The following is a 22,331-nucleotide window of genomic DNA, read 5'->3' on the forward strand; positions in this document are numbered from 1 at the left end:
GCACCACCTGTGGTCGGGGAGAAAGACAAACCCCAAGGCCATGTGGAACCGGACCCCCAAATACTCGAGAGACTGAGAGGGGGTCAGGTGACTTTTGGGTATATTGACCACCCAGCCTAGAGTCTGCAGGCCTTGAACCACTCTGGCTGTGACAAGACGACTTTGGTCTGCCGAATCCGCTCTGATGAGCCAGTCGTCGAGATAAGGGTGAACTCTGATACTCTCTCACCTGAGGTAGGTAGCTAACACCACCATTACCTTAGAAAGGTACGGGGAGCTGTGGCGAGGCCAAAAGGCAAGGCCCAAAACTGGAAATGCTGGCCGAACACCGCAAACTGGAGGAACCGCTGGTGCGGGGGCCAAAAAGGAATGTGCAAGTAAGCTTCCTTGAGGTCCAGAGTCGTGAGAAACTCTCCTGGCTGTACCTCCGCAATGATGGAGTGCAGGGTTTCCATGCGAAAATGAAGCACTCTTAGGGCCTCATTGACACTCCGTAAGTCGAGGATCGGTCTGAAAGACCAGCCTTTTCGAGGCACCACAAAATAAATGGAGTAGCGACCTCAGCCACGTCCAGCGGGAGGCACCGGGATCACCACTCCGAGATGCAGCAAGACTTGAAAGGTCTCCTCTACCGCCGCCTGTTTGATGGCAGTGCCGCATAGGGACTCCAAAAACACGTCTCTCACCGGGGCACCGAATTCCAATCGGTAACCTTCTCTGATCAGGTCCAGGACCCACTGATCCAAGGAAATCTTGGTCCACTCCTCGAAAAAGAGGGAAAGACGACCTCCTACTGCATGAATAGAGGAGTGGACCAGCGTCCCATCATTGTGGAGGATGCCCCTGAACTCCTGGCCGTTGCGGAGCGCTTCTCCGAGCGAAAGGAGTTCCTCTGCTGAAAACGGGCACATTGAGAAAACCCAGTAGAGCGCCCCGGGCGATACCTGCAAGCTTCACGGAAGCGAGGTCTGGAAGAGGAGGGAAATACAGGACCCTTGGAAGAAGGTAACCGCTGGGGCTTAGAATCCCTTAGGTCTTTAACAATCTTCTCCAAATCCTCTGCAAATAATAGGAGGCCCCGAAAGGGTAACCTCACCAGCCTTAGCTTAGAGGCCATGTCAGCCGCCCAATGCCGCAGTCAAAGAAGGTGGCAGGCAGAAACCGCCACAGACATCTGCTTAGCCGAAGCTCTGACCAGATCATAATGGGCGTCAGTCAAAAATGACAGGGCCGACTCCATCCGCGGGGCAACCTCAGAGAGGGACCCCGCACCCTCCGCGGGCTGATCCACCGCCTGTTGTAACCAGGAAAGACAGGCGCGGGCTGCATAGGAACTGCAAATAGATGCCCTTAAGGCAAGGCCCGATATTTCAAAGGACCTCTTCAGCGCGGATTCTAGCCGCCGGTCCTGCATGTCTTCGCTATGACCAGCGCGTCAACTTTAGGCATCCCAAAAAAGGGCCAAGTGAACCTTACTCAGAGGGTAAAGCTGGCCCATAGCCCTGGCCACTTTCAAAGGCCCATCGGGGTCAGACCATTGAGCTGGAATAAGCTTCCGGATGGAGTCATGCACAGGAAAGGCCCGAGTAGGCTTCTTAGTACTCGCCATCCTAAGATTAACAGAGGAGGCATCGCACTCGGCAGGATCATCAATCGAGAGGGCCTGCAAGGCGTCAGTAATGAGAGCTGGCAGCTTGTCGCGGTGGAAAATCCGAACCGCATTGGGATCATCCGAATCCAGTGGCAAACAGGCACCTTCCTCTGGATCATCTGTCCTTGAGGGCCCGCCAGATCCCTCAGACTCCCCACAGCCTGACCACGGGGGGGGGGAGGGGGGGGGGGAGAGATGCACCACATTCAGACGGGGAATTTACCCGTCTATATTTAGCGTGTTTCCAACATTCGGAGGAAGAAATAACATCTGTAGCCATCCCCGGGGCATCAACACCCAGAGGGGAACCAGAATGCAACGCAGTGTCAGACACCTGTGGCAGAGCTCTTTTCAACATGAAGACCTTATGCATCAGTAGCACAAACTCAGGGGAGAAAAACTCACCCTGACCCTCCATCCCTGAATTAGGCGAAACGGAGGTTGGAGCTCCTCTGGCAGCCTCGAACCGAGGTGTCCCCCTGCACTCAGACTCCAATGCCACCACGTGGGTCGAGGCATGTGGAGCTTCCAAAATAGCGCCTGCTGCCAGCTCCATCGAGCGGGAAGAATCATCGCTCGCCATGCTCGTACTAGCTCGAGCATCCAAGGAGCACATACTGCAAAGCCCCGCTGCTGACCTGTGCTTACCACAGCGGGAGCAGCGCTTAACTCCTTCAGCAGCCATCGCCCGACTGGATGGAAATATAGCAATAAAATGGTGGCTTCGCGCCAAAACTTCGGAACACTGTCAGCGGGAACCTCTCCAGAGGAGCTGGGCACCACTCTCACCTCAGAAGACCGAGTCAACGAGCTCCGGTCAAGCTGCACTGAACCAGAATCTCTGGGGGAAAGCCTCAGAACAGCCATGCAGTAAAAGCGCGCTCTATTTTTTTTTTTTTAACGCTGTGAGGAAAGTTGGAGGCAGGCAGCAACAGAGGGACTCCAGGAGGAGGAGGGAATGGGTAAGGGCGAACCTGTATGACTTTAAAGTGGACACCACCAGCCACAACACCCCTGCTCAACTGGCAAAGAACAGGAGCCACCCCCAGCAGAAATCCAGGAGCTGATCAAGCTACGTCCACACCTGCTGGGAGATAAAGAAATACTGAAGGCAGATGGGGCTAGCCATTCAAGGGTCACTGTGGTTTTTAAGTGTTCTCTATCTACACCTGCTGGTAGGCGGATACAACCCATCAGTTAATGGATTCATCTGCTGTTGATGACAAGGAGTGGAGTGGAGTGGAGGAGTGGCCTAGTGGTTAAGGTGGTGGACTTTGGTCCTGAGGAACTGAGTTCAATTCCCACTTCACACACAGGCAGCTCCTTCTGACTCTGAGCAAGTCACTTAACCCTCCATTGCCCCAGGTACAAATAAGTACCTGTATACAATATGTAAGCCACATTGAGCCTGTCATGAGTGGGAAAGCACAGGGTACAAATGTAACAACAACAAAAAAAGAAAGAGGGGAATGCAGCTAGAACACTGGGACAGAATGCAAAGGAATTTCACATTTCTCATTTCAGCTTTATTTAGTGTACCACAAATAAAAGCCAAGTATCAAAGCAGTATACAACTGTATAAGAATAACGAGTTAGAAAAGAGGGACAAAAGGAAGCCTAAGATATAATTAGAATAAAATATTAAAAAGAAAATAAAAATTATTAATCTAAGTTACATTAGAAAGAGAAGTTTGCAAGAAAGAACATGATATAAGTGAATATTGCTGTCTTCAGGTCAGTGTAGCCAATTATTATTATAAGCTTTCACTTATATTGTCACAGAAGGAAAAGCCTTAAGTGAAGAAATTGGTCTTAAAAGTATCTTCAGAGTTTTTAAAGAAATGAATGAAAGGCTGAAAGAAGGAAGTCAATGAGGAGCACCAAAAATATTAAGAGGGTTGATAAGAGGAATCCAGCAAGGACTTATGCAACATATCTCCCTTGGCATCCCTTACTCCCAGGATATGCCTATCCGCTCTCATCCGTCTTAGTTTAGCAGCTAACAGTCTTCCCGGCTTATTGGTGCAAGCGTAGTGTACCTGTTTCATTCTCTCATTCACATATTTTAAACTCTCCTCATGCAACCCTGCAATTTCCAGTCTCACCGCCTGCAACTTGCGAAAGTCAGCTACAGAGCCAGAGGCCCTGTATCTGTCTTCCAGGACAGTCAATCTTTCCATACACTGGGCTAGACGTACCCTATGGACTCGGGCCTTTTGACTAGCACATTTAATAAAGTGCCCTCTTGAGACTGCCTTGAATGCGTCCCACACCGTACCCAGTGTCAGTCCCGAGTCCATATTGATGTCAAAGTACTCCTTCAGAACTGGTTTAAAACTAGCTACTGTATCCATATCCTGTAACAGGCTGTTGTTAAATGTCCACCGTTTGTCCCTCACCTCCTCCCTTAAAGAAGGGATGATAGTCCAGACCGGGGCATGATCTGATATGGAAATATTACCTATAGAGGATTCCTCTCCCCCTTCAGACAAAGTTTTATCAAGAAAAATGTAGTCTAGGTGGGAGTAAGTGAGGTGTACCTGGGAGTAAAAAGTGTAATCCCACCCCCTAGGATGTCCCATTCTCCACACATCATACAGGCCAATCCCTACTACAAAGTTATTCAAAGCGTGAGATATTCTACAATCCATCGAAGTAGGAAGGGCGGACTTATCAAGCCTAGGTTGCATAGTGGCATTAAAATCCCCCGCCACCAGAACCTTACCCCTGACGAAGGCCTGGAGTTCCCTTTGAAGTCGCTTGAAAAAATGTTCCTGCCTCTCAATGTGTATTCTTCATGCTCCAACATAACATGTAAAAAAAGGAATCGTCCCTCCCCATCTCTCTTTGTATGCATAATCTGCACCTGTACATCTTTGTGAAACATGATAGCCACCCCTCTTTTTTTAGCCCCTTTTACGTCCGAGGCACAGACCACTTGCGGATACTGTTTAGAGGACAATAACCTCTCATGCTTTTTTAAGAAGTGAGTTTCTTGTACAAAAACCACCTGTGGCTGTGCCAGACGCAATTCACGCATTAGTCCATGTCTTTTATTAGGGGAATTTAACCCCCTTATATTATAAGTGAAAAACTTATAACCCACCATTGAACCATCTCTGAATGACCCTAGTTATTAAAGAAAGGTGTAAGGCCTTCCCTCCCTTTCCCCCTCTAACTATACCCACCCCCTCCCTGACTACCCCCTCCCTCTCAACCCCTCCCCCCTACCATATCCACCCACCAGACAATGCCTTCTAGCATTGCATGGGAACCTGGAAGAAAGTAACTCAAGGAGCGAACTCACCGCCCACTCCCCCCCCCCCCCACACACTTCAAACACATCCCCACCCCTTCTTTTAAACCAGATAAACACCCCACTTCAACCTTAAACCCCTTGCAAAACAGAAAACTTCTCTCAATCTCCCCCACTCATCCAGCTAGCCAACATTTACCCCTGATATTGATACAGTTATGATTAGAACAGTAAAGTCCTCTTTGAGCCTTCAAGTCTGAGCCCTCGGTGTCTTCTGTTTCTGTGGAACTCTCTTCCACTTCTGCAGGCGCGCTTTGGTCGTTGAAGCCAGCTCTGCAGGCAACATCTCTGACGTGGTCAGCCCAGCTTCATACAAAGACTTCCATGCATCAACCACTTTCCGCTTCCGACATTGTTGTCCCTTAAGTTCATAGCAGATGGCAAATGGAAAAGCCCACCTGTGTGCAATTTTTTCTTTATTCAAAACCTCGATCACCGGTCTCATGGCACGCCTCTCTGTTAATGTGAACACGGAGAGATCCTGGAACACAGACACTCGGGCTGCATTGTATTCCAGGTCTGGGAGCTTACGAGCCTTCTGCAGGAGCAGTTCCTTAAACGCATATGAGGAAAAGCGAACAAGAATGTCTCTCGGTCTATTATCCATTCGCTGACCTTGCACTCTATGCGCTCTATCAATTGCCGCTGCAGCCGGATCCCAGGCCTCACCCAAGATTTTTTCACAAAGGTTCCTCACCATCACTGGAATGTCCTCCAGGCCTCCACTTTCAGGAATTCCACGAAAGCATAAATTATGCCTTCTACCTCTGTTCTCGAGGTCATCAAGTTTGTATTGAAAGTCCTCTGATTGTTCCTGCATCTGCGAGATACGCGTGGTCAGCACACCATGCTGTTCGTCCTGGTCATCTAGCCGCTCCTCCAAAGTTTCTACGCAGCCTGCTAGCTCTCTCAGATCCAAACTGACTGCATCAATATGCTCCAGAATCTCCACTCGCGTTGCTTGTATTTCGGCGCGAATCGCCTCCAAACATTTTGCCAGGTCCGTAGATACGCTCTTTTTTGAGGCAGAGTGGCACGCCGCCGCATGTGAGGCCGCTGAGTCTGAGTCTGACATCGCGGGAGATGTATGGCGTGAAAGGCTCCTCGCGGTCTGGCGCTTCGATATACGCTCGCTTCCCCTTTGCTGCGACGCTGATGACTTACTCATTTTGGGCAGCAGTTTGTCCGGAACAGCTTTCAATGGGGTATTGCTGAAAATATTCCTCAAATAGCGCTATTAGGGCAGCGTTAAGGTAGGGAAGTGTGGGAGCTATAAGCTTAGGCAGCCATTCGCCTCCGTGATGTCACTTCCTCCACTCGACTCAGGACATTTAACGCCCTCCTGGCCTGAGCCCCACCCCTCTGACAGCCTCAGCCTTGGCAGACTAGTGCCACCTGCTGCAAGGTGGTGAATTGTATCATCAGTGATGGAGTGCTCTTCCCTATACCACCCACTCCCTCACAGATCTCAATACTGTAACCAGGGTCCTCTAGGTGCAGCCAAGGATAGAACAATCTCCTCCAGCCATGGGCTCCCGGTACAGTCAAGAAATAAATGTCCACCAGCAACTTCAATCTTAAGGACTTCATTCCATGCAGGTTTCTAGTAGACCTGATACACAGTTCCAACAGCAGCATTCACCTTCCATCTTAAGCACATGTAAGCCACCTGAAAGGGTGTGGCACATAGTCCTGTTTAAGCAGTAGGCTATCAGCACATACAAGCATTCAATACAGGCTCACAGTCAGCTCCAGTCTGGGCTCTTTATCCAGAGCACAATAAACAGTAGTTCAATTCCAAATAGGAGCAGTTCATTCAGTTCAGTATCACAGTTAAATCACAAAGCAGCAGTTTCTACCTTCTACTCTCTTTACCTTCAGGAGGGGTTCCACACTTTAGGGATCTCTCATACCCCAAGGGATTCCCCTTTACATCGGCTTCACTGGTAGATTCAATACTATAGGGACCTCTCTTACCCCTGGCTTCTGCTACCACAACCAATCATTCTCATTCCATTAGCTTCCCCCACACCCATACCAGCTGAGTTAAGCATTAGACTAATGATGAGCTCCTGCACAAAGGGTTTCCTATCTCTCTTTCCCCCTAGTGGCAGCCAATCTACACGTCCTGCCAGCTTACACCCATGTCTTCCCTTATTGCAACTAGGAGTCCAGTCCGGGTTCTTCATCTCACCCCCTGACTCCTTGCATGCAATGCCTTCTGAGCAGTGGCGTAGCTACGGGGGGGCCTCGGGGCCCAGGCCCCCTCATCCCTCTCTCAAGCCCCCCTACTGTCCTTCTATGTTTGAATTGTAACCCTAGTAGCTGCGTAACCCTAGTAGCGCTTTAGAAATGATTGTTGTTGTTGTTGTTGTTGGTGGCCAAAGAGGTGCCTGATTTTTAGACACCACTTACCTCTAGGTATAGCAGTTTGCTGCAGCTGAGGCTTTTAGGTGAGCCTCTGCTTGACAGATGCAGCTGCTACTGTTCTCTGTGCATGCCTTCTGTCTCCCAACGTGCCTCTGATTGCTCCCAACGATGCTGGCTCCTGCCTTTCCAGCCCGGATGTGCTGGCTCCTGCCTTTGCGACCCGGATGTGCTGGCTCCTGCCTATCGGCACCAAGTTGAATTACCGAGCCACGTGGTGCTGGTAGGCGGAGCCAGTACGTCCAGAGCCGGGCCACAGAGATAGGCGCTAGCATCATTGGGCGCATCGGAGGATGGAGTTGCCCTGCCGCAAGACCCGCAATTCCGCTGCTGAAGAGGGTGAGGAGCCTCGTGGGCTAATCATTTGTAATCTCTCACTCCTTCCACTCTGCCCCCGCACCTCCACACCGGTCTGGTCATCTTTCACTCCATCATCCAAGCATCCATCCTCCAAAGCTTCCTTAGATCACCGACGGCGGCAGCGTTTCACTTAGGCTGTCTCTGGCCAATCCGCGGAGCATTTCTTCTGCAAGATCCTGCCCACCAAAAAGAAGGGCGGGAACTGGAAGAGAAAAGGCCCCGTGGGTCAGCCAGAGACAGCCTGAGTGAAACGCTGCCACCATCGTCGGCAATGAATCTAAGGCAGGTTTGGAGGGCAGAGGCTCGGATGGGGTAAGAGATGACTGGACCAGGGTAGGGGGTGGCAGAGTAAAGTAAAATGAGGGGAATAGTGAGGAGGGAAAGAGAAGATCTTCAAAATGAGGGTCAGGGATGGAGGAGATAGATGAGATAAGGTGCAGGAGAGACAGATATACCTGCTGGATTCTTGGAGAGGTGAGCAGGAAGAAGAGAAGAGAGACAGTGAGCTGCTGAACCTAAGAGAGAGGGACACATGCTGGCCCTGAGGTTGGGGGACGGGGTACATGAGGGAAGGAAGAGAGAGAGAGAGAGAGAGATGCTGACCCCAGGGGTAGGAAAAGAAGAAAGAAAGAGACATGTGGCCCAGGGGAGGGGAAAAAGATAGATACAGATATGCTGGCACTGGAAGGGGGCGGTAGTGTGGGAGAATTTGGGAAAAGCAAGTGGATAAGCTGAATATGAGGGGGGATAAGGGACATGTTTGATGTGGGGGGGGGGCATAGAGACACAGAGGAAGGTGATGGCCATGTGAAGGGGACAGAGACACAGAAGAGCAATGCTGGACAGGACAAGAATAGGAACAGAGAGAGTGGAGATGCTGAACATGGTGGAGGAGTGGCCTAGTGGTTAGGGTGGTGGACTTTGGTCCTGGGGAACTGAGGAACTGAGTTCAATTCCCACTTCACACACAGGCAGCTCCTTGTGACTCTGGGCAAGTCACTTAACCCTCCATTGCCCCCGGTACAAATAAGTACCTGTATACAATATGTAAGCCGCATTGAACCTGCCATGAGTGGGAAAGCGCGGGGTACAAATGTAACAAAAATAAAAGAGACAGGGGAGATACTGGACAGGGCAGATAGGAATGCAGAGGGAAGATGGATGGTGAACATGGAGAAAGAAATGTCAAAATGGACAAGGAGACCATGGTAAGAGAGTTAAAATTTAAAAAAGCAGAAACCAGTGACTCAGACAACACAAATAGAAAAAGAAAATGACAGACAACAAAGGTAGAACAAATAATTCTATTTTCTATTTATTTATTAGAATATGTTAGTTTGTGGAATGTATATCTGCCATATCTGGTGTAAGACATTGCTTATTGGCCTGAAAGCACCAGCATAGCAGTGACAAATCTTCAGCTTTGTCATGGGCTACCCTTGGCATCTCTGCTCGCCCTCCATCGGCAGCAGGAGAGCCATTAATAAGATGTCATCTCCTGCTCCTGCAGGACCAGTTTCATAATAGAAGCTGCAAAATCTCACAGCTCTTATTGTGAGACTAGTTCTGTGCCTTTTTATTTTTATTTCTCCTGTGTTGTTCTGCTTATAGAGAATGTGATTTCTCAGTGTTTCCTGTTCTAATTTTTGGTCTTTTATTCTGTAATTGGTGAGGGTTAATCTGTGCTCTGCATGTGACCAAGGTGAGAGATTTGCTGGTATAGTTTGTGTGGGGATCCATAAGAGTCTGACTTGTTTGGTTTTTCCAATAGGAAGCATATTGATGTTCTATATTTTTACTGCTGCCTTTGTAAAGGTACAGTTATTAGTATTTGTGTGTTTTAGAATTGGTGCTGTTTAGTTTGCTACATGGGCTCTGAGAAGCATCTTTGCAGGATTTACTGTTATTTCATAAAGTATGTAGCATTGAAGAGTTTTTGTGTTGCTATTATTGAGGTGCTGCCAGAATTTCTGGTGAGTGATGGGTAGCGGAAACATTGACAGGGTCAAAACTGCTGCTTTGGGCATGTCACTTCTGCTGCACATGGTGTCATATTATGCTTCCACTACCCACTTTTTAGGAGGTAAGGATCTTCTATGTTTATCACAAAATTTAGGGAAGTTGATTATGATTTTAGCTTCCAAAAGAGACAAATTCCTGACAGTGTTCCCAAAAAAACATCTAGTCATCCAGTCTGCCCAGTTATGTTGTCCACACTGCTATGGACACTTCTCAGCTGCTATCACAGTGAGACCATTTCAAAGAATTTCCCTATTTTATATTTGTTATAAAGCAATGTAGAGGGATATGTGCCACTGCAATAATTATTTATGATCTGTGTTGAGAAGGTGACCAGACTCAGATCTGCTATAATGGCAAAGTTTAAGTTATGGGATAATGCAGCTTTATTTTAAAATGTCAGTTTACAAAGTTTCCATGTGCGTATGTGGTTTATGTTGATTGATGTAGGACAGACTGTTTACTTAGAAATCCGTCATCAAGTGCACTCTAAGGCATTATTTAGGAGTGTACCAAGCACTACTCACACTTATATGCCTAGTGCCCCCTCAAGTTAACTCTGCCCCCCCCCCAAAAAAATGTCAATTCTGCCTACGCCCCTGCTTCTGAGACTTGTATTTCAGACTGAAACGGCCTTAACCCAGCTATCCTGGATGTGACTCTATCACAATACGTATACTTTGGATCAGGGGCGTATCTGGACTCTGGAAGTAGGGGGGGCCAGGGCCAGAGGGAGGGGGCACATTTAGCCCCCCCCCCTGGCACCACCGCCCCCCCCCCCCCGCCATTGCCAGAGCCCCCCCCTCCCACCAACGACTCTCTCCACCTCCTCTCCCGCCGCCAACCCTCCCCCACTTACGTTGTTTACCTTTGCTGGCGGGGACCCCAACCCCCGCCAGCCGAGGTCCGCTTCCGCCTGCTTTTAAAATAATTCTTCAGCTGGCGGGGGACCCCAACCCCCGCCAGCCGCCGAGGTCTTCAAAGTTCTTGTTCGTCGTCCTCCTCCGTGGCCATGCTGTACGCTGCTGATTCGGAGTCTGTCTGACATCGCACCACGTTGTACGCGCGCACAACGTGGTGCGACGTCAGACAGACTCCGAATCAACAGGGTACAGCATGGCCACGGAGGAGGATGACGAACAAGAACTTTGAAGACCTCGGCGGCTGGCGGGGGTTGGGGTCCCCCGCCAGCTGAAGAATTATTTTTAAAAGCAGGCGGAAGCGGACCTCGGCTGGCGGGAGTTGGGGTCCCCCACCAGCAAAGGTAAACAACATTAGCGGGGGAGGGTTGGCGGCGGGAGGGGGGCCAGGGCGAAATCTGCGGGGGCCCAGGCCCCTGTGGCCCCACGCAGATACGCCCCTGCTTTGGATGAAAGGCAGGAGAGGGGGGATATGATAGAGGTTTAAATATCTATGCAGCATAAATGCACAGGAGGCAAGTCTCTTTCAATTGAAAGAAAGCTCTTGAATGAGAGGGCACAGGATGAATGTAAAAGGGGATAGACTCAGAAGTAACCTGAGGAAATACTTCTTCATGGAAAGGGTGGTGAATTCATGGAACAGCCTCCTTGAGGAGGTGGTGGAGACAAAAACACTATCCGAATTCAAGAAAGCTTAGGACAAGTACATAGGATCTGTAAGGGAGTGATAGGGAGAATAGATAGCAGGGATGAGCAGACTGGATAGGCCATATGGTCTTTATCTACCTTCATTTGTCTATGTTTCTATGGTTCTATGTGCCTATTTTATAAGGGCATGTAGGCACATTATGTTGCTGTTACAAAGTAGGAATAAAATGTGCCTTCTTAGATTTTCAACAAAGTCATCTACTATAATAAAACTCACCCTCAACGTTCTGAAGACAACGTTCTGAAGTCACTCAGTCACTCCCTGAAGGGTTCATGGATTCATACTGGTGAAGCCACAACACTGACCATGTCTCTCTGCCCCACCCTCGCATGACGGACCAATCAGAAAAAACACCCTCAACATTCTGAAACACAAAGGACCATCACAACACCGTTCCCAGGCAACACTAGGCAACGTAAGACGGACCAATCAGAGGAAACTATGTGACAATAAGGGAGGAGCATTCCCCAGCAGAATGGCTCATTATCTGTGCAGCACGGAGAGCACAGAACCACCGCTGGAACGAGAGAAGAATATTCCTGCTGTGGGTATGTGCAAAAATAGACCGGGGGGGGGGGAATTTTTAAATGCCTAATGCCAGTACTGAAGAGTGCCAGAGGGCCCATAGCCAGAGAGCCCCATATTTGGGATCGCTTGACATGGAGTCAGAGGAGCCGGAAAACAACGTGCCCGTCACCATCTGGGACGTGGGCAAACAGGACAAGCTGCGGCCCAGCTGGAAGGATTACCCGCGACCCAGCCAGCAGCAAACAGCGACTAAGGAAGGGGGAGGAGTAGGGAAACACGCTCCGCGTGTTTCCCTACTCCTTCCCTGCCTAGGAATCGCTGGAGACTGGCTGCCAAACTAACGAAACAACCGCACACCGACGCACCACCTCCATCATTCAAAAGGCATCCATTCTTTCTTCAACAGAAATGCAAACTAATAATACAAAACAAAGAATACCCGTTTTCTCACGCAGCTACAGGTAACTCCCCACCCCCTTCCTCTTCCCCTTTTGCCAAAGCGGCCGTGCCCAACCATCCCCAGCCTCAGGCAAGCCGTCTCCCACCTCGGGGATTCCCCGAGCACCCGAAAAAGACGGCGCAGCTTCCCGCAGTACATATTCCAGCATTCCCCTGCAGCCGGCCTGAAATGGACCGAACATACCGGATCACCACCCGATGGCCCGAGACCGTGCTCCTCTCCCTTCCGCCAACTTAAAACAACCATCCCCGTCCTCAGGCAAGCCGTCTCCCACCTCCAGGATGCCCAGAACCCCAGCCCAACGGAAAAAGACGACGTTGCTTCCCACAGCACATTACTCTTCCAGTGTTCCCCTACAGCAGCCCTGAAACGGCCAAAAAATACCGACAGAACAAGAACGTGCTCCTCTACCTTCCGCCCATCTAAAACAACACTGCTGCCTCAGTACAACACAAAAAAAAAAAAACGGAAAAAACAATCTACCACTCAGCAAAGGCTAACCCCCCTACAACCATATTTACATTTCACCAACAGAAAGACCCCCCTCCACAAACCTCCTTGACAGACAAAACCACACACACACAATACAACAGACACACACCCTCAAAGCCACACACCAATCCATCCCACTTTGCCAGCATAGCACAGCACATCCCCCAACCCCCCAAGCAAAAAAACAAAACAAAAAAAAAAGACACACATCAACAACCTGTATACACACCCCACCCTCACACACTCACACAAAAAATAACTCTGTGACACATACACACACACACACACACAAAAAACCACATGCTAGCGCCCGTTTCATTGGTTTCGCAAACGGGCCTTTTTTTTACTAGTCCTGATATAAAATTACCTACCATATATCCTTACTGAGATACAGCCTCCAAAACTGAACTCAGAATCCCAGGTGAGGCCTCAAGACTATGTTCAGTTTAGGAGGCCACATCTCACTATGAATTTAAATATTGCTCTATTCCAATGTATCATATCAATAGTAAATTACTAAAAATGTTTTGTGAAGGTGCTCAGAAAACCATTGTGACTTAAAGTGAAAAAATCATATGTAAAGTCACAGTTTTCTATCACAGCACTTCCTCACTGATTTAAGACAGCAGTCCTCAAAATGTCACTATCACAATCCCCAATGGTAACTCCAATTCCAGTTTATAATGTACTTCAGTATCAATGATAACAATATGTCTCAAATTGAACAGTTATCTCATAATCCATTGGATCGTGAATCACTGCTGAAAAACACCACTGAAGAGAGTCTACTACTGATAGATACAGTGCTCCCAATATACACAATTCCACCCCAATGGCGTTTTTCAGCAGCTTGGTTGGCACTGATTTCAGCACTGATTTTTTAGGCGCCACATATAGAATCTCCCCCTTAGTGCACTTAAGTAGCAAATATTTTTGCCAATTCTTTTGGCCATGGAGAAGTGTGGTTGGGGAAAAGTAAAGGAGTTCTACTTGCTGTCAACCCTTCCTCACCAGTCTTCCTAAAGCAGAGGTTCTCAATCAAGTCCTGGGGGATATACTTAGCCAGTCAGGTTTTCTGGATATTCACAATTAATATGCATGAAATAAATCTGCATGCAATACTTCCGTTCTGTGCAAATCTATCTCATGTATATTCATTGTGGATATCCAGAAAACCTGACTGGCTAGGTGTGCCCCCAAGAATGGGTTGAGAACCTCTGCCACAAAGTTAATATTGAAACTTTGGCAGGCCATACTTGCTTACTGATAGATGTATGGAAATGAGTAAGGAGATAGACTGTCCACAATAACACCCTGATAACAGGCATGCGAGGAAGGAGTAAGACTGAAGTATTACAGTCATAAAAAGAGGCACAAAACAGAATACAAACAGATGAATCACAAGAAGCAAACAGGTAGATAATGAGAGACTGAATGAGAGCGAGAAAGAGAAACACATGAGAAAGAGAGAGAGGAAGGAGACTGAGACAGACATAAAAAACAAATGGCACACTCACCTGGAAAGACAGAGAATCATGGCGCAGGTGAGCTCTGCAGCACTGATGCTGTTACCTGAGGGAGTACTAGCAGGGGAAGAGGGATACAAAGAAATGAACACAGTGTTACTCCCAATTTCCAGTCACTACAAAAGAGACACCTCCCTCCACATAATGACCACTATCCTTCATTCATTGATAGAAGTGATGGCTCTCCCCATAATCACATTCCCTCCCTCTCTTCCCTTACAGTTTAGTTTACTAGTACCTTTACAGTACTGCCTTTTGCAATGCATCAAAGTGGTTTACAGTTGGAAAGTAAGAAGGCCACGGTAATCTAATCACAAACAAAGGACCCACAAAAGGGAAGGTGCAAAGTTTGCTTGTTATACCAAGTTTTAAAAAACACATCAAGGTAGAAAATACAAAAGTAGTTATGATAGACATTTCCCACCATACCATTTCTCCTACTTTCCTTTAAAGTGAGACATCTCTCCTACTCTATTTCTCTCCCTTTTCTCTCAGCCCATGAAATGTATCCCTTCCCCATATTTTCTCTCTTCTCTCCCCTACTTACTTCATGACAATGACCCCTCTCCTGGTGGCTGCCTCCACGTCCACATTATCCACACCAGTTCCTGCTCGTCCTACAACCTTCAGGCGTTTGGCTGTGGACAGCAGCTCAGCAGTCACCTTGGTGGCTGAGCGAACAATGAGGCCATCATAGTCCTGCAAGAAGATGGTTGGATATTTCATGAAGCTATGTTTCATACCTGTGGTAAATTTACTGTAGAGCTGAAGTGCTACCTTAATTGAATTAATATACATGGGGAATTATTGAGGTGAGGTCTACTACTACTACTACTATTTAGCATTTCTATAGGTCTCTCCCCAGGTGATGTCTCTTTGGACATCCAGAAGCAAGGATGGTCAGTTAGTTTTGTTCTCAGAAGTTCCTACAAAGTTCAGGACACACTAGAGCCCAGAACTATGCTGCAACCATCAGAAATAGGAACTGAAGCCAGCAGAGACTGCTTTGAACCAGGAACAATTCTGTGCCACCCAGCTGATCCCTCCTTACAGATCACCGACTCCACACATGGGAACAGCAAATCAGATGGGCCATTCCCCTGAGTCACTTACTGTTGGGAAGGGCTGTTCATCCATCTTATAATAAGAAAGGAGGGGAGATCACGTGATGCTGTGAGCGGCGAAAGACGTGAGTCACATCGGCTACTCGGGGCCCCATCCGCAGTTTGGCTATTCCACCCCACTCCTGGATTTTTAAAATCTGGATACTGGATTTATGAGCTGGTAACAACATATGGACAAATATTTAACACGCGCCGCGATGGCGCAAGCACCTAAAAGCTCGAAACGGAAAGAGGAGCAGCAGAAACCTTTGGATTCCAAAATGGCGGCTGCCTCCCCGGCGGCCTCATCGCCCCGCTTGCCCCCGGACAACATGGTCTTAGAACTTACGGATTCGGTGGTACGCGCCCTGGACCCTAGATTCACACAACTGTCGGAACACGCAGGACTGGGGAGCTGCAGGCGCGAGTCTCCGAGGTGGAGGATATACAACAGGCCCATGCAGGAGAACTAGAACGTCTGGAGTGCTTGACCCAAGAATACCATCAGAAACTTGAGGACCTGGAGAATCGCTCCTGCCGCGATAATTTGAGGTTTGTCGGATTTCCAGAATCTATTGCTGAAACAAAACTTAAGCAAACACTGGAAACACAGCTTCTAGCAACTTTCCCAGAAGCAGGGGAGGGAAGGGTGATCCGCCTTGAATGGGCCCATCATACCGGCCAAAAGTTCACGAGAGATCTAAGGCCTCGGGTTGTGATCGCTAAATTTCACAGTTACTCTCAGAAAGCAGCACTGCTGCGGCTCTATAAAACCTGCAGAGAGGATACAAAATTTGACGGCAAACTGGTAAAAAATTTTCAGGTCTATTCTGCGGCCTTGACGGTTAAGCGCCGTGCTTTCTCTGTAATCTGTGTGAAACTGGTTGAAAAACAACTTCACTTTATTCTGCAGTACCCGGCCACCCTGAAAGTTCTTATAAATGGCACATGGAAGTCCTTTCTAACGCCTGAAGCAGTGTCGGAATGGCTTAACCGACCAGATACTTGAGCAGAGTAAAACACAAGGTTGCTGCCTTGGATTACACATTCACTTGTGCTTGAGAGAGCATGTTTGAGAGTTGCCATGTTGGTAGTTTTGCAAGTTTAGAATTGGGATGGAACTATCTGAAGCCGTAACTGGGCTGCAATATGAATGCCGTATAAGGGTCACTTATGTGCCGGACAGACTCAACTGCAGATGGAAGAACTACACACAGGAGCAGTTATGATTGTTGGGGACCAGCAACCCTGGGACCCGGTGCAGTGAGTGACCGGTTTGCGGAAAGAACATATAACTGATTAATCTGCATTCAGATAGATCCTCTGTCACTCTGGGAGACATGTGTTAAGGGTTTGAATCTACAATGGCGAACTGGGATGGGGACCCCACAGCGTTCTAGATCTCCTTTGCCTGTCCTTTCATAGGACAGGGTGGTCATAATTATCTAGGTGTAGGGCAGGGTCTAGTGGGATTGTTATATTTGGTGGTGGGGGAAGGGGGTAGGAGGGGGGAGGGGCGGTTGGGCAGGAGGAGATGGCTGGCGGTGGGATTTGGTTGTAGGGCGGGGGGCAGAGAACCGACTGGAGGGTGATGTGAATGTTGGGTTGTTGTATCGAGTGGTGGGAGTCATGTGTGCTGGGCGTATGGATCTTTGTGTAACACAAGGGGAGCTGTACGCCCACCTGACTAGCTGTTTGGATGGCCCCTGGCTGAGGCTGGGCAGCAGGGGATCTGAAAGGGAATTGAAAGTATTAGTAGTGTGGTTCTGGATGAATGGGATGGCTAGGACCCCACCAACGTGCTTAATTTCTTGGAATGTGGCAGGGATCACGTCCCCTATTAAACGCTCCAAAATCCTGTCGACTCTTAAGCGCCATGGGGCCTCCATAGCATGCCTACAGGAGATGAAACTCTCAGATGCAGAACATCAGAAACTGTGCCAGCAGTGGGTGGAGGAGTGCTACTTCTCCTCCTCTGCTGGTCGACGGGGGGGGGGGGGGGGGGTGGAAGTTTTGCTTAAGTGGGGTCTACCCTGTGTGTCCCGACTGGTGGCGAAAGACTCTGAGGGCAGATATTTTTTATTTTTTTTATTTTTTGTTACATTTGTACCCCGCGCTTTCCCACTCATAGCAGGCTCAATGCGGCTTACATGGGGCAATGGAGGGTTAAGTGACTTGCCCAGAGTCACAAGGAGCTGCCTGTGCCTGAGGTGGGAATTGAACTCAGTTCCTCAGTTCCCCAGGACCAAAGTCCACCACCCTAACCACTAGGCCACTCCTGTCCTGATGCACCTTAATTATATGGGTCAAGAGTACTATTTATGCGTTGTGTACGGGCCAAATGTCTATGAAGCTGGGTTCTTTCATGCACTTGTTAGGTCTTAAATACGACACGGCCCCGTGGATTATGGTGGGTGATTTTAACCAGGTCTTTGATCCAAGTCTAGATCGTTCCTCACCTGGGGCATGGAGTGCGCTGGCCAAGGGTAGGGGTTTGCCCTACCTTTGCAGGCTTCTGGATTTGGTGGACCCATGGCATTTACTACACCTGACACTGCGTGATTAAACGCACTTGTCCCGGGCCCACAAGTCCTGGTCCCGTGTTGATTATATTCTGCTAGCAACCTCAATTTTCTCAAGGGTGGTATCAGCAGATTTGGGCCCTATGGCGATGTCAGATCACACTCCAATCTGGGTGGATTTAACACTGGATCTAAACATAAGTACAGCTGGTATTTGGAGATTTCCATCTTACCTCTCAGATGACCCCGATTTTCAGAACTTCCTGGTTCAGAAATGGAATCTTTTCGCGGAAACCAATGTAGGCCATAGGGAGACTCCAGATTTGTTCTGGAAAACATCGAAGGCAGTGATGGCGGGGTGAGTTAATTAGTTATGTGAGTGCACGAAACAGGAGAATCACCCAGGGGATTCTCTTGTTGGAGCGCTGGTATCAACAAGCTAAACAGGCCCATTTGAAGCATCCGTCCGGGGCCACCGTTGAGAATGTGAAAGCTGCTCTGGCTGCTCTGAACTCTTTTCTTCATGAGCGCATGAAAAAGCAATTATTCTCTCGAACATTGTCAATTCCATAAGTTTGGTAACCGGCCGGGTAAACTACTTGCCCAGGTGGTGAAAGCGTGGTCAGCTAGAACATTCATTCCTATGCTGGTGGCACAGGATGGGTCTAGGAAATCTAACCCCACCAACATTATGCAAATTTTTCATGACTATTTTTCACAGATGTACCAAGTGCAAACTGGAACAGGGGGGTCCCTCTCTGGTAGACTACTTCGTGGACTCTGGTCTTCCTACTCTTTCTCCTGAGGCTAGCAACTCCTTAAGTGCCCCGTTGCGTGCAAGTGAGGTCCAACAGATAATTAAGTCTCTGACACTGGGTACTGCCCCGGGAGCCAACGGATTCTCCCCAGAATACTATAAGATACTGGTTCAACAAGTGAGAGCACCACTTACGCTATTCTATGAGGAGGTGATTTCAGAGGGAACCTTTCCTGCACAAGCAAACGAAGCACTTATAGTACTCATTCCCAAACCTGGTAACGCTCCTGATTCCCCTGAGGCTTATCGCCCAATTTCGCTGCTCAATGTGGACGTACAAATCTTGGCAGGGGTGCTGGCAGATAGGCTAGCTAAGCATATTCCCGATCTGGTGGGAGACCACCAGGTGGGATTTGTCAGAGGGTGGCACCCAGGCCTAAATGTTCATAGTGCAGTGTTGGAGGTGACCCACCCAGAGCGGGGCCTCGCGGAAGCCGATGCTCCTTGTTGGTCTAGATGCGGAGAAAGCTTTCGATTGTGTATCCTGGGAATACCTCTTTGAGGTGTTGCAATATGTAGGGATGAAGGGGTGGTTTTTGCAGGCAGTGGGCACCTTATACATGGAACTGGTTGCCCGTGTGCTGGTGAATGGCTTATGTTCTCCTAGCTTTCGGGTGGGTAGAGGAACCCGACAGGGGTGCCCGTTATCTCCTCTTTTGTTTTTGTTATATTTAGAACCCCTACTCCACACCATACTAAGAGATCAGGCAATCACAGGACTTCTGCTACCCCATCTCTTTATTAAGATGTTGGCCTTCGCTGATGACATATTGCTTACCATTACGAACCCCCAGAGCTCGTTGGCTGCTGTGCTGGATGTTATCGCAGAATATGGATATTACTCGGGCTTCAAACTTAACTTACAGAAATCGGAGGCCTTACCGATCCCTGTTTCAGTGAGGGAGGAATGGGAGGGATTCTTCCCATTAAAATGGGCAACTGGCCATATCAAATATCTAGGCATTAGGGCCCCAGCAGATTTGAAACAACTCTACGCTATTAATCTGGCTCCACTGTGGACATCTACTCAAATTTCTCAGAGGATGTGGCAACCTCTTCCTGTATCTCTGTGGGGAAGGATAGCGTTATATAATATGATAATAGTCCCTAAGTGGCTCTGTTATTCAAGTATTGTCCCCCTTTTTTCTGCAACGCAATGAACGGCTGTTGCATCGATTGCTAGTGAAGTGTTTTTGGAATGGACAGCGAGCCCGGGTCCCTTTTTGCAGACCTATCTTCCTATGGCCAAGGGTGGCCTCAGAGCGCTCAGTATTAAAGTATTCTCAGTGGCTGGCTGTATGAGACATCTGAGTGACTGGTTTAGGGGCACGACTTTCTTTTCCTTCTCGGCTACTGAGGGTATGGTGCTGAGTCCGCACCACTTTAGTTATTGGCTGCATGCGGCCCCTGGTCGAGCGGCTGCGAGACCGAGTTTTGCCGCCCTCTTTCTTCCCCTACGGAAGGCATGGCGTTGGGTCTGTAGGCTTTACAATCTTGACCCTCATGTATCCCCATTGTTGCCAATTTGGAGGAATGTAGACTTCCCTGTGGGTAGGTCCTCAGCGGTTTTCTGCAGGTGGAGGGAGGAGGGGACTCTTTTTCTCTTCCAAGTTTTAAATAAAGATGGCACAAGTAAAACTTTCCAGGACTTATGTACTAATAAGCACTTGACCCCTTGGGCCTTTCTCCCCTACCTGCAACTATGCCATTTTATTGCCTTGTTACCACAGGCCTCCTTGTCTATGACAAAATGGGAACAACTAGTTGAGATATATGACCTAGAAGCACAATTGGCAGTTCCCCTGAAATATTTTCATAACCAATTAAGAGAGACATTACCTGAGGTGTGCTATGGGGACCTGGCGCAGAGTTGGTCGGCAGAGTTGGGATACCAGATACAAAATAAAACATTACAAGCCAGCTTAAAGAACCTGCAATGGGGTGTTTTGGAGTGCTGATATTCGGGAGTTGCAGTATAAATTTACTATGCGCTTATATATCTCATCGCATAGGGCCTTTAGGGCTACCCTGCGCCCCTGTGATGATTGCCTGAAATGTGGGGGAACTGTAGCCCGTTTGGGCCATATGTTCTGGCTATGTCCTCTGGTTCTGGCGTTCTGGACGACCCTTTGTGCCCATGTGTCTGGGATTTGGAGGATTAGGTGGCGACCCTCCCCTGCACTGCTGTTCAATGTGTATCATACAGGGGGATTCCGCAGAGTGGGTCTAACAACTTTCCTAAGGCGGGCAGTTCTGATGGGGAAAAAAAACTATATTGAGTGTCTGGCTGCTTCCCGATCGCCCCTCGGTTCTGCAGTGGCGGTCCCTTATGATCTCCTTGAGTGCAGTGGAGCATAGGGATGTTCGGGATCTGGCCTCCCAGTGCGGGGACCGTCTCTTGCAATGCTGGTCTTCCTTCTGGGACACGCTAACGCCAACTGCTCGGAGTAGAATGTTGAATGGTTGATGCCCTCTAGGGGAAGGAGGTGGGGGTGGGGGGAGTGGGAGAGGAACTTGAGGGGGGGAGGGAGTCGATTTACTTTAGTTTTCGGGGGGGGGGGGGGAGTAAGCAAGTGTAATATGGGTGTTATGCCAAAGTGATAAATTTCAAAATGTTGACTGTTATTATTGTAACCACATACATTTGCATAAATAAAGTAAAAAAAAAAAAAAAAAGAAAGGAGGATAGTACACAGAAGAGGAATAGCAAAGAGTATGAATGTTGAGAGGATTGAGGGAGTGTGATAAAAGCAATGGAAAGAGCAAAGACAGAAAACAGAAATAAAGATAACAAAGGAGAATGAAAATAAAGTCTGGCCAAAGCAACGTGATATTAGAAAACAAAGCAACGTGAAATTAGAAAACAAGCTATTAGATGATATTATGATATTAGAAAACAGAGACGTGGTTCAATGATTCCCATGAATGGGATGTGACTATACCAGGCTATAATCTTTTTAGGAAGGATAGAGAGAGCTGAAGAGGTGGAGGAGTGGCACTGTATGTGAAATCAGCGCTGCTGAAATGCGGGGAATCTGGAGAAAGGAAGAAGCTTTAAGGTTCATCCTGGAAAGAGAAGATGGAACCTGTATCCACACGGGGTTAGCTACAGACCTCCGACACAAACGGAGAAACTAAACAAGGATCTGATAGAAGATATTCAAAAGATTGGTATGAAAGGGGAGGTGCTACTGTTGGGAGATTTCAACCTGTCTGATGTGGATTGGAACCTCCCGTCTGCAGAACTGGAACGAAGTAAGGAGATTGTGGATGACTGTCAAAGTGCCTTGCTCAGACAAATGGTGACGGAATCCACGAGGGAAGGGTCGATGCTGGATCTAGTGCTCAAGAATGGAGGAAGTGTTTCCAATATCCGGATGGGTGCCCACCTATGTAATATCATCACACGATATGGTTTGATATAAGGGCAAAGGCGGAGTGGGGACACGCAAAACTCAAAGTACTGGATTTCAGAAGAAGG

At 48.4% G+C, this 22,331-nt stretch overlaps 1 protein-coding gene across 1 annotated transcript in view; it reads right to left on the reverse strand.

Moving 5' to 3' along the window:
- The window catches only part of LOC115474244 (D-3-phosphoglycerate dehydrogenase-like), a 239,423-nt gene that overhangs the window by 211,357 nt on the left and 5,735 nt on the right, over positions 1–22,331 (reverse strand). Inside the window, 2 exon segments of the mRNA XM_030209629.1 lie at positions 14,400–14,465; positions 14,956–15,107. Of these exon segments, the coding sequence (XP_030065489.1) occupies positions 14,400–14,465; positions 14,956–15,107 (218 nt within the window).

Source organism: Microcaecilia unicolor, chromosome 7 (genome assembly GCF_901765095.1).
Source record: "Microcaecilia unicolor chromosome 7, aMicUni1.1, whole genome shotgun sequence".
Classification (NCBI taxonomy): domain Eukaryota; kingdom Metazoa; phylum Chordata; class Amphibia; order Gymnophiona; family Siphonopidae; genus Microcaecilia; species Microcaecilia unicolor.